The 13,316-nt window shown below is 37.1% G+C and overlaps 1 protein-coding gene and 1 long non-coding RNA gene across 3 annotated transcripts; both read right to left on the bottom strand.

The window, feature by feature from the left end:
• Positions 1–1,319: 1,319 nt before the first annotated feature.
• On the bottom strand, positions 1,320–4,652 carry LOC113290130. Of its 2 annotated transcripts, XR_003331409.1 has the most exons (4): positions 3,730–4,652; positions 3,032–3,650; positions 2,106–2,945; positions 1,320–2,006 (listed from the first exon to the last, which is right to left on the bottom strand). It is a non-coding gene; the product is annotated as an uncharacterized LOC113290130 (long non-coding RNA). The 2 variants fall into 2 exon arrangements; XR_003331408.1 differs by having other exon boundaries at positions 2,106–3,650.
• Positions 4,653–5,363: 711 nt separating this feature from the next.
• LOC113291807 lies at positions 5,364–9,536 on the bottom strand. The gene is made up of 6 exons (XM_026541298.1): positions 8,639–9,536; positions 7,856–8,566; positions 7,326–7,768; positions 6,743–7,239; positions 6,572–6,671; positions 5,364–6,413 (listed from the first exon to the last, which is right to left on the bottom strand). The coding sequence occupies exons 1-6, from the start codon at positions 9,534–9,536 to the stop codon at positions 5,931–5,933; spliced, it is 3,132 nt and encodes a 1,043-aa protein (XP_026397083.1). The 3' UTR covers positions 5,364–5,930.
• Positions 9,537–13,316: the final 3,780 nt, after the last annotated feature.

Below are 13,316 nucleotides of genomic sequence, written 5' to 3'. Positions count from 1 at the left end.
TATAAGAAATATGCATAATTTGATAGGCATGTTTATATTCGTTACATAGGTGTTTTAAAATGCTTTTCAATGGTATGAAGTTTGCGAACATCCGTGGTGTAATTTGAGAGATAAATCATTTCAAAATTTCACTAGTTATTATCTATAAGGGTATAATTGTAAAAAATGCTTAAATATACTCTTTTTCCATGCTTGCCTTAAACATTGTGCAAACTTAAACTAGGTCACTTAACAGTGGGACGGAGGGAGTAATTATAACAGTCAACGCGGGTCAACGTCAATTTCAAGTACCAAACACCAAGCTGGACAAATGTTAGACCAAACTCAAAAATTGGACAAAACTTGAGTACCAAAAACAAAATAACCCTTATGATTAAAATAATTAATTATTATAATGGTTACCAAACGCATATAAAATCCATTATAATCTGCATAATGGATTATAAGTTGATATTCCATTAAAATAACGGTTACCAAACAACCCCTAAAAAAATTGACCGGAAAATTTATTCTATTTATCTTGTTTATGTGCTTTTTCTCCTCTATCCCTCCTGTTCTTTCTTTTTAGCTTTTCCACATAAAGGGATGATGAAATCTTTTAACGGAATCCATGATATTTTTTGTAAACCGAAGATATCAAACATATGTTATTTGGAAAAAGCAACCCTTCAAAGCTCTACTTCATCTCCATAAAACTTTAAGAAAAATAAAGCAGATCTAAACTCATGAATTAAATTGATTAATTCACCATTTGAAAACCTCGTCTGTCCAGGTCTATTTCATTGATATGGATTGGAAAATATGGTGTAGGTATTGAGATTTATTTAAACAAGGTAATTGGTAGCAACACAACAAGTATGATACAGATTCATCTGAAAAATTAAAATCAAGATCTAGAATAGGTTTGAAATCATATTTGGTCCATTTGTTCAACATAATATTTTTTTGGGTTATTTGGTGTTTGATACTTACATTTTGACCAACAGTAGTGTTTGGTTTAACTTTTGTCCAAGTTAGATCTTGGTACTTGGAAACTATGATCGACCGTTATTGACATGAATTTAATTAAGTTTTCAAAAATAAATAACCTGAGTTTACAATTGTATCCCTGAAGTAGGTTTCAGACCAACGACTTCGCTACTGGTCGTGATCCAACTCTTTAATCTTCTTCTTCCTTCCCGTCTCCACCTGCCCATTTATAAAATATGCAGATACGTTGTTGTTGACGAAGAACATGGCACAATTTTTGCCGCACAAATACATTACACAAAATTTTAAAATTCATCCATTGTATAATCAAACGACTAAACAATATAGACTCATCAAAATCAATAAAAAAATATATAGACCCATTTCCAAAAATTACAATCTCAGTTGATTTTCGAGGAAAAGAGTGAAGCAGATTTATGTTTCTTCCATATCTTCAAAGGTTTAAAACTCTTTTTCCAATTCAAACTCAGAGTGACCACAACACCCATTTTCTTCACTTCACCTCCATTTTTATGGCAACAGACTAATAATGTCAGATTTGGTCGTTAAGCTATTTACTCAAACAGCTTATGGGTGTTTCCATCAATCATAATGGATAGAAAAGATAAAGCTGTATATCATTCTTCCCTAGCTCCTTCCCTTCATTCCATTTAATTACGGCAACATCCAAGTCCTAAATCCGACCAAGATTCTAATGATTCATCAATCACCAGCACTCACCTTTAAAATCAATCGCCGCAAACCATTTCCGCTCTGAATCGACGCTCAAAAAAATGTCAAAATATAAAATAAACTCTTATCCCAGTACTGGCCGACTAGTCTTGTGTTGCTGTGGTGTTCTAAAACGAGCTCTTAATCTCCTTTTTCAATCGACAAACATGGTAGCAATAGCAGTTCTTTACTGCTTGATCAGCTTGAACACTAGATTCAAATAAGGGGTTGAGGTGAACATCATCAGATTTAGGAGTTGTTGTCTTTGTTTTCTTGCTCATGCCTCCGGAAATTAGATCTATACCCTATAAAAATCACATTTTTAAACACAAGAAAAACATAACAATCAAATCAAGACCCATATATACGAACGAAATGATTTAAAAGAATTAGGGACTATTTACCATTTTGAATTACTTCTTCACTTCTCTGAGAGTGGGAAACTACTAGTACAACCATTGGCACGGTGGGAGGGCCGACCGAAGAACTTGACGAAACGACACCATCCAAGCTACAATACAACTGCAACCAAATTCAATTCCAATAACACTTTCTATCTCTTATTGTCTTGGCCACCGATTGCAAACAATTTCTTTGACTTGAACCTTCTAAATCTCGTCATTACGGGATGTACAAACTCCGGCAAATCCTCCCAAGATCCGACCATACCATCTTATATCCATCCCTGGCCGCAGAACTAAACTTCATCACCAATGTTCATCCACGTATAAGTCACCCACCAGTTACTACAGACTGAAACACCTTCATTCATGTTAACTAGCCGATTCAAACAACAACCAACGTTGCCTGTAATCTCTTAAAAATCCAGCCAGCACATATCTCCACTTCTTGTTGGTGTCTCATAAGCATCTCTAGCCACAGATGGACCCAAACATCCACCACCTGAAATCGATCCATGTGACCACCGACATACTATTGTCTAGTGCATGCAATCATTAGTTCATGGAGTTGATTCCAACAATATTCAAGGCTGCAAACGTTAACAGCTTCAACACAAATGCACTCGTTGTTGCATCTCAGCCAACAGCTACAACCACCTGCAATCGATCCATTCTTCCCTGTTCACCTACAACGAGCTCAATTTCCCCTGACATTTAACAATCAATACCACCTGATGCCATTATTAGACAACACCAAAATTGTATTAAGTTGATAATGGTTTTAATACAACAACCATTTGCAATTGGAAAAGATCACCAGCACCAATTAAGGAAAAACAACATCTGCGAAAAGGAAATGCAGTCACAATCCAGAACTAAATAGACAAGATGCATCAATATAATTAATGAACGCAAGGCAAAAATCTCACATCAGTATAGAAAGAGAGATCTTCGTAAACGTGACACTCCACTCAAGTGGGTAGCGATTGGATGTTCATTCATAAAACGTGTGATTATTTTTCCAATATCTACTGGGTAAATATTGCCAAAACATAGTAAAAAATGGGATCCCTGTTATATCTCATCTATGTGACGAAATAAGAAAATCTAATTTAAAGTAAGATGTTTTACTCGAATATTCCCCTAATAAAGAAAATCTATTATAACTTGTAAAACCCCTGGTCTCTGACTCTCTGTGATGTCATTCCCTCTTCTTTTTCTGTTTGTCCGGCCACGCTAAGGCAACTACTGGAATCAATTGGTTTGAAAACTTTATTGGGATGCACAGTAAGTGGGAACTGAGTCTCAATCCTCCAAAGACGCTCTTTCAAGGTGTGAACAGCTTCAGATGCATGCAAACCATGCAGGTCTAGCTTCCATACATCATTTTTGTGATTCCTTATACTTCAAATTTCTTGGGCTGCCTTAAAATTCAGACTTTCAGCAGTCATCCACTCTGGATGTGCCTTCCACGAGAGTACTTGGGCAGAGTAATGATCGCCCCTTAGGAAAGCATTGGCGGCTGCTCAAGAATATTGGGCTGCTGACCTGCAGGGAGACGAAGTAAGTGGTTAGTTTATTAACAATTTTCAACCTCTGAAATTTGAATAGTAGATTAAGGTGCTACCATCATCTTACAAACAAAACCAACACCTGCAGAACCAGCTCATGTCCCAATATCATATCAACTTGTATCTCCATTACAGTCTCTGTATCACTCTCTTAGTCTTAATTTTACATTGTTGCAATTACATAATATTGATATCTTGTAAACACCCCCCTGCAACTCATTTCCATTTCAGTGCAGCTAACAAACACTATCAAGCCCTTAGTCTCAAGTGTTGATGCAAAGGCAATTGATTATCAATTCCAAAACTCAAAACTCAATTCATGTTTCATCTCAAATATGTACCAATCCCTTGAATTCACAAACTTAACTACAACTACAACTTCATTAACAATTCATGTAAACTCAGAACTGAATATATATAACTTTACTCGGTTAACCAAGAAAAACCATTACCTCAAATTAGTTCTACTCAAGCAACTGATATCAATTCATCATTCACTTTGATTCAAATCAGCTACCCATCGCAAGACCATCAACAATTTCCCATTTCAGTTCAACCAACACCTAATAAATTCTTCATCGCCATCACTGATTCTCAGAAACCTTAAAATACAACCCTAAATCCTCCTTTTCCTTGCTCGAGTTCAAATCTCAATTCAGGTCTTCAAATCATGCAAACCCATCCTTTAATTTCTCAATATCCAATCCCTAATTGAATTTCTAATTAATTTTGAAAACCCTAATTCACCGATTCATCACTGAAAATGGAGAATCAGTTGCTACTTCAGTTTAAATTTGGCCTGGTATCAGTACTGTTACTTGATGAAAATGATACATTCTCCAAGAAAGAAGAGTTCGATGGAAGGAGAAAGATCGAGAATGGAGAGAGGAAAGAAAAATCGACGGAATACACTGAAATTGAACAAATTAGTTCACTTTGCTCCTCAATACTAATTGTGGATGGTGATGGTGATAGTGATAGTGATAGTGGTGGAGATGGTAACGGTGGACTGAAGAATAAAGGGGATTTTAATAAAGTGCCACACTTCCAATATGCAGTTTCTGAAAATGCCACCGTTTTTTTTTGAGAGTTTATTAAATGCCATACTCTTGACTTTTATCATCCCGTTTTTTTGAGATAACGGTTAACGGCTGTTAGTCTTTGTTAGTGCATACGTGGCATTAAATAACCCGTCCAAAATTACATAGAAGCCCCTGAATCAGTTAACAGGGATTGAGTTAATCAGTTCACTGGGATTGAGTTAACCGGCTATAGAGTAGTGAGTTAACTCGCGACTCGGTGCACGTGAGAAAAACGTGCAAGATTTGCTAACGGTCGGAATACACGTGGGATCAATCTAAGAGAAAAAATCGACGATCCATATTTTACCTGGATTTATAACGGTCTTATTCATCATCTTGAAGCTCTATATATACTAATGAAGATCCCAAACTCTTCATTAGTCAATTTCTTCAGAAGTTCAACACATAAAAATGAGCCAAAAGGTTATAAACTCTCCAGGTAGTAACAGTTGCAGTAGTAGTAGCAAGAGCAGCAGCAGCAGCAAATTTAGACAGCAAACTACCCCAGATCTATGTCCAACATGTGAACAAGGAAGTCATGAGTCTAAGGTTTGTCCCTGGATGTACTCTAGATGCAAACATATACCTTTTAATGGTATAAGACAACTACTAAGATCCAGCACAAGAGAAACAGATGGAGAAATGTTCTTGAAGTGTTCAAATCCTACCTGCACCTACTTTGAATGGTTTGATTCTGCCAGTCATCCACTCAAATCCAAGAATATCAAGCTACCCAAAGAGAATTGTTGTTGTGCTTGTGGAGAAGAGACCCACTGTTACAAAGAATGCCCACTGCATAAGCAAGAATGCTACAAAGAGCAATGCAAGTCAATAATGCAGCTGAGAAGATGCAAAAATGAACACAATAGAAACATTGCTTACCTGATCTGCACAGATTGTGAAGCATTTAGATGGGTATCAGACCACCTTTTCATTGCAGCAAAAAATAGGGTTATCCATTCAAGTTTCAATCTCAATGCCATATGTAAGGAACTTCAAAAGACTATTAACATGTAATTAGTTCTTAACTAATATCATTTCCATTCATAAAGTAAGATTATCCATCAAAATAAAACTGAATTCAGGTACATAAAAAAAAACAGATCTAACACTATGATATCAGTGTCTAAAGCAAAAAAAAAAGATCTAACACAACAAGAAGCACACACACACTTCTACTTCTTCTTAGCCTTGCTTTGCTTTCCCTTTGTGACAGGAATATGTTGACTAACAGATCCAATACCAGTAAAGTTCTGACTGAAATTCAGAACATCTTGTGTAGATCCATGGGTGCTAGGTTCTGTTGGTGCTCTTCCAAAGTTTTTAGGTCCTGTTGACTCACCAACAAATGAAGATGTACCTCTGGATTTGTTCACCTTTGCTTTACCCCTTGCACTGCTACTTTCAGGATGATCTCTACTAGTGAAGGTGCAGTTTGCAGCATCATACTCGGTGCTTGGCATGAATCCAGTTGGGTTTTTACCAACATCACCACCAGCACAGGTTCTCTTATTATGACCAGCAGTAGATCCACACTTTCCACATTTCCTTTTCTTCACCACAGTTTCAGGTTCATCATAGCTCCTCTTCCTCTTCTTTGCTGGTCTTCCAGTTTTTCTTTGATAAGGAGGAGGCTTTAAGTTGATGTCCATGGATGCCTGCCAATTAAGATAAGAAGAAGAGAAAAGGAATGAGAAAGTTAAAGTAAAGAAATGAAACCCTAACCCTAAAAGAAATGAGAAATAAGGATATAATAAAGTAGAGAAAAAAGTAGAGAGAAAAATAAGGATATAATATTTAATGCTGAAAAAAGTACCTTATCTTCCCAGTTCCATTCACTTATGTCTTCTAGTGGATTTACATCATCTGCATATATGGTCCTATAATATTCCACAGAGTAGTAAGGAGCACAATAACTGTTCAACCAATCAAACAAATGTGTCAGTTTACAGAAACAAAAGTAATAGCATATTACAAAATTTCTTACTCTTTCCAGTTTGGCCTGAGCAGTTTCAATGCACATACAGCATGTTGACAAGGGAATCCCCTTAGCTGCCATTGCAAACAAGTGCATTGTTTGTCTACAATGTTCACTGTGAAAATTTTCTTGGTAGACACATTAGTTACCAAATAAACCTGTCCAACCACACTTCCTTCTGTATCAAACTTCCCAACCAAGTCAAGCATCTTATTTATCAACTTAACAGCAGCAGGGACCAAATCATTTTGATTCCACTTAGCAGATTCTTCCCTTCTCTTAAATAACAAACCCATTACTAACTGACCATACATCATGCCTAGTTGGATTATTGGTTTATCTCTCATATTAGAACTCATAGAATTAAATGATTCTGAGAAATAGTTATTCATATGCTCACAACAGCTAATGGGATCAAAATAAGCCCTAGACCAAGTACTTGGATCTTCTTTCCTAAGATATTCACCAGCAGCCGGACTTTCTTTGCATATGTTGTCAAAGTGCTCCTACATTATAGTAACCTGAGTTATTATATAACCTACTAACTATGAATCAAAAAACATAGGGATATTTAAAAAAGAGGGGCACAAACCTGAAAATGCCTCACTTTGTAAGCTTTGCATGCATTCCACAATAAGTTGTGCAAGGTTGGTGCCTTGTGGTACTTCTTGAAGTTCTTGTACAAGTGCCTGAAGCAATATCTAACTCTTGCACCAGGGAAAACCTTTGGAACAGATTCCAACAACCCTTTTTGCCTATCAGAAATAAAGGTAATTCTGCCAGCATGATGTGCATTGATTGCTGGAGCCAAATCCTTGAGGAACCCAGTCCAGCTCTCCTTGGTTTCACTCTTAGCCACCTTAATGCCTAAAGGCACCAGAGAATTCTGACCATCAATTGCTGTTGCAGCCATTAGAACACCACCACGCTTTCCAGTTAGATGGCATGCATCTAAACCTATGACTCCCCTGCAAGCTTTCTGAAATCCTCTCATTGGTGCAGCAAATGAAATAGTCATGCTCATGAATGTCTTATCTGCACATTTAGTAACCAACCATTAAATAACTGAGCACCACTTACAAATAAATGAATCAACCATGAATGTCTTAACATAATGTATACCTCTTTTCCCATAAGTGTATTTAGCAACAGACCCTGGATTAGTATGAGCCACCATTGCACAAAAGATGGGTACATCCTTGTAGCTGTCTTCATAATTACCAAACAGATCTTCTAAAAGAAGATTTCTAGCCTTCCATGCACAAATATAAGGTATATTGATGTTATGAGTTACAAAAAAGTCTCTTGCAATGTGTTTAGGCTTTGGAATTAAGGCCCCAACTGTCTGCTTTAACTTCTCATGTACCACATCTTTTACGAACTCAGGATCCGCGGATCTGTTAAAACTCTTTGGATCCGCAACACAAGTGTGTTCTAGATTAACCTTCCTAACAATAAAAGTAGGCTCATGCCTTTTTATGCTAGCATTTACAAACCAGTTACAGCCATACTCTTCCCTAAACCTACATCTCACTCTTAATCTTGTTTTGTCACTCTTATAGACCGTATACTGATAATTATGTTTTACACAGTAACCCCTAAGATGTTTCTTATAAGCACTCTTGTTATTAAAAGCATACTTTACCTCCATCTTAGTAGGATCAACAGGAGTCACCTCTTCTTCTACAGGGAATAATGGTTCTTCTTCTTCATCACTGTGCATATTGAACATTTCTTTCCACTTCTGGTAATCAAGCTTTGGTTTGGAATATTTATCATCATTTACTTCAGGACCATCATTATCCTTATCATTATTCTTGTCATCATTAGAAACTGCAATCAACATCAAAGTGTTAGTACATGTAAAAAATAAACAAAAAATTATAAACACTAAAGGGTCCATACCTTCTTCATTGTCTTCTTCACTACTGCTTGAATCACTGCTTTCATCTCCAACTTTGTATGTCTTGACAATATCTTCATAATCAATATCATTTTCTTCATCACTGTCAAAGATTGGTGGAGCATTTGGGTCTTCAATGGGGTGACATTCATCTACAGTAGTGTTCTCTAGCACCACATTGTCCTCATCATCACCATCACTATTGTCCCCTGCATCAGTCTTATCCCCTGTATCAGTCTTATCCCCTGCATTAGCCTTATCCCCTGCATCAGTCTTATCCCCTGCATTAGCCTTATCCCCTGCATCAGTCTTATCCCCTGCATCAGTGTTATCCCCTGCAGCAGTGTTGTTTACTTCATCAACCCAGTAATCATGATTAAAGCTATCAATTGGTGTACTGCTAGAACCAACAACAGTGGCTTGACTTAGGCAAGAAAAACCCTGAGATTCCACTTCATTTAACAGATCCATGAACAACAACTTCCTAGATGCTCCTCCATTTGAGTTTTCATTCTTTGATTGAGCATGCAACCTTGGTGATCTCCTTGTAGGTGATATCTTTACTGACTTTTCCTTTGAAACTGGCTTCTTAGCAATCCTCTTAGGTGCCTTCTTAGGAGTCTCATCAATTGTTACTACTGGTTGTTCCATTGCATCCTTAATGAAGTCATTGTCATTCCTAAATTCTGAATTCATTACACTCATTTGTAAACATATGAACCCTTTATCATCAGGTACAGCATGCTCCCAAAACTTAAACAAGTCTTCATTTGTAACCAAATACTCAGGCAGACATGGGTCTATGGTCCAATATAAATTTGGAATTTCTGTTTCATCAAGATGCAACTTAACACGCAACATCTTCTCAAATTCCTTAAGGTCAATTCTATCTCTATCCATGTGAGGGAATAGCAAATTAAGTTTACTATTCACAGCAAACACACTGATATCTCTATATGGATAATATGTATGGTCACTGTAAATGAACAAACAAAATAAAATTCATCAAATTCCACACTTCACACAGAAAAGCCCTAAAATAAAATTCATCAATTCATCAAACACACGAAATTAGGGTTTTAAAAATTCCACACTTCATACAGAAAACTCCTAAAATAAAACTCATCAAACACACGAAATTAGGGTTTGAAATCGTACCATATCCGCTGCTTGTGCTTCCCCTTATTATTCTTCATCTTCAGCTCCCCAACCCTTTACTCAGACACTAAACCTAAGCAAAATCCCGCTGAAAACTGACCCAAACCCTAATTTCTTCCACTAGAGAACAGAGCGGACATAGAGCAAGAGAAAAAAAGTACAAGAAAGAGAAACAGAAACCTAAGAGAAAACCCCTAATTCAACTCAGAAAAACGAAATTAGGGTTTGCAATCATACCATATCTGCTGCTTGTCCTTCCCCTTCTTTTTCTGAATCTCGATCGCTCCCCAACCCTTTACTCAGACACTAAACCTAAGCAAAATCCCGCTGAAAACTGACCCAAACCCTAATTTCTTCCACTAGAGAACAGAGCGGACAGAGAGAACGAGCAAACCCTAGAAAAAAAATGAAACGATACAAAGTTGCAAACTGTTTTCAATCCCACGAAGGATAAAATAGTCATTTAGCCTGTGCTACGTGTAATAATCTCATGCTCGACATCTTGAGCCGTCCACATAAGACACGTGTAAGTAATCTGGACAAAGTCAAAAAAGTTTGACCAATCATGTGGGTCCAAGACGTTAGTGCTAACGGTTGTGGCATTAAATAAACTCTGAAAAAAACGGTGGCAGTTTCTTGAATCGGGATTTGCAAGTGTGGCAGTTTGTTAAAATATAAGACGGAGCAGTTTCGATGTGAACTTGAAGGAAGATAAACGAAAATGCGCGAGATTCGAACACGCGACCTTTAGTTCATTTTGATAAAAGATCCAGCCACAACAGGGGTAGTCATGGTTTTTCAGCATCAACCATTCTCAATCTTTTTGTGGTAATTGATCAGCTAGATTTGACAAAAAAAAAAGGCCATATAAGGTCCTCCCTCGCTTCGCTAAGGTTTTTCGAGGGAGGCGACAAAAAAAGAAGTAAATGGGGTGAATTGGAGATGGAAGAATTCATATATATGGTTGGTGCCGACGACGAAAAAAGATAAGAGAGCTAGTGTGTGGGTGCAAATATACGATGTAATTCATTAACAAATGAAAGCTAGAAGAGTAATTTCATATATATTTTAGTTGGTAAGTGGATTAAAATTTGACTTAATAGAGTCAGTTACAGTCAACGTGAAGTCCAGGTACCAAACCCTAGCATGGACAAAAGTTAGACCAAACACTAATGTTGGTCAAAATGTAAGTATCAAACACCAATTAACCCTATTTCCTTTCTAGACAATGGGTCATATATAGGGAGGAGAAAGGGGAGGAGAATAGCATTTCCGATATCTTTATGGACAATAACTTGTAAAATTTGGAAATAATTTATCTCTTAAACTATACCACGGTTTTTCGTAAACTTTATACCGTTGAAAAACATTTTAAAACACCTACGCAAAGAATATAAACATGGCTATCAAATTATAAATATTTTTTATAGTAACAATATTCAATTAAAAAGATATTTTTATAAATACTCCATTGATTTGTGAGATAGCCCATCTGTTTTGGGACAAAATTTAAAACCAACTAGCTCATCTAATTTGTGAAGGAGGAAGTATTATTTTTGTTGAATCTCGTTATTGGGTGGTAAGAGTGTCCCAGTTGGTTATTCTACTGATGAGTACTAAAAAGTGCATATTTCTATATATTTTTCTTGGCATTTAACTCATCTTTTGTGCATTAATTGTACATTTTAACCCATATTCTGTATTTTCATTGTTTTCAAGAATAAATATTTTTATTAATTAATTTTGCATTTTTAGGTAATAAATAAAGACTAGATGAGTTGCGGAGCGAAAAGTGCAAAGACACGGAGAAAGCCGGCGGAAACTCTAGAGGAAAAGAAGTGCAGAATGCGGTATGGAAGACTCAAGGATGAAAATGGGCTCACAAAGGAAGAAATTGTTCTTAAAGAAGAAGTGGGCTCAATATTGTTTAAGCCCAAACCCATTTTCTAAGCCTAAAATCAATACCCAAACCCGTTTCTCTCCTTCACTGTCAGATTGAATCCATTCCATCATCCAACGGTCGCTCCATCAGAGTCCATCGAGTTTTGATGTTCCTGTCTAACACTATAACACCTAACTCCATCTTGGACCGTCAGTTTTGATGTATCTCAGATCCAACGGTCGTTCCACACCCATCTCCATCGTGCCGTTGGATCATTCCTTCATCTTTTCATCCAACATCTTCCCTTTGCTAAACATCAAAATTTGATGAGCCCGCTCAACGCCATAATCTAAAAATCCTATACCCAAAACAAACACCACCTAACCCTAAAAAACTATCGGGCTCTTCCTTCTTCTTCCCCTCTTCTTCACTGCATCCTCCATGTCCGCCAACACCAACTCCATGTTCCCGCTCAACCACCACCACAACCACCTCTACTAACTCTCAAATCACTCAACCACTATAACCCATCTCCACCACCATCATTACCATCTATCTAGCCACCTATTTTCTCAATTTCTACACGTTTCTCTTCCAAAACCCTAACGTGTAAAATTGATAAATTAGGTCGAGTTAGAAGAGCAATTGGAAGTAGCTAGAGACGCAGGAGAAGAATAAGAGGCATGGGTCGAAGTCAGTAGCAGTTTTCAGAGATTAGGTATGAATTAATTTCATTTTTTATCAAACCCTAATTTCATAAATTGGGGATTTTGGGCTGTTATCAGTAGGTTAGGTGAGTCAATTTCACTTTTTGGTGAAACCCTAATTTTCTGATAATTTGGGGATTTTTGGGTTTTTGCTTGCTTGTATAAATAGAAGGTGTTGGGTGTGAAATTGGGACATGCCTGGGCTAGCCAGAGCTTCACCTAAGGGGCCTGGAATAGCCAGTGCTTCCAAGTTGTTTTCAGTTCATGTTTTGAAGTCAATATAATTTCAATTTCAAATGTTAATTATGTTTATCATGTTCTAATTTCATGTGCTAGGGTTTAGATGAAACCCTTGATTGTATGTTAAGATAGTTAGTATCCTGTCACTGTTCTTGTAGTGCTGAAACTAAGTAGGATTGATAATTATCTAGTTGAGTGAATGCATCTGTGATCAGATGTGCTGTAAGAAGACAGCTGATTCTAGGGGTGTAAGAGTGAGAGTAGCTAAGGATTCAGTCCATTTGAAGGGCCATGCTTAATTGAAGTAGGGAAGTTAGTAAACTTAGTGATCAAATGCACCTGTGATTGAGTGTGCTGTAAGAAGACACTCAATGCTAGGGGTGAACTAGAGAACTTAGGGGATTAACCTTCCACTAATGCGGATTGCTAGATGACTGGTTGAGCAAACAAGCCTGTGATCAGCTGTACTGTGAGAAGACAGTTGATGCTAGGGATAAGTTAGTAAGATTAGTTAAGTAAATCATCCACAATATTCCCTGAGATGAAACAAGAACATGATTTATTAGGATCTGCCTTAGTTTAGGATCAAAAAGTAGATTCAAAAACCCTAGTACCTTCATTCTATACTTCACTGCCTTTGGCTCATTGCCATTGTAACTGTCACTGCCACTGTCACTGCCACTGTCACTTACT

The sequence above is a fragment of the Papaver somniferum genome, chromosome 6 (assembly GCF_003573695.1).
Source record: "Papaver somniferum cultivar HN1 chromosome 6, ASM357369v1, whole genome shotgun sequence".
Lineage (NCBI taxonomy): Eukaryota > Viridiplantae > Streptophyta > Magnoliopsida > Ranunculales > Papaveraceae > Papaver > Papaver somniferum.
The sequence above is the reverse complement of the archived record's forward strand: the minus strand, read 5'-3'. Positions and strand labels throughout refer to the sequence as shown.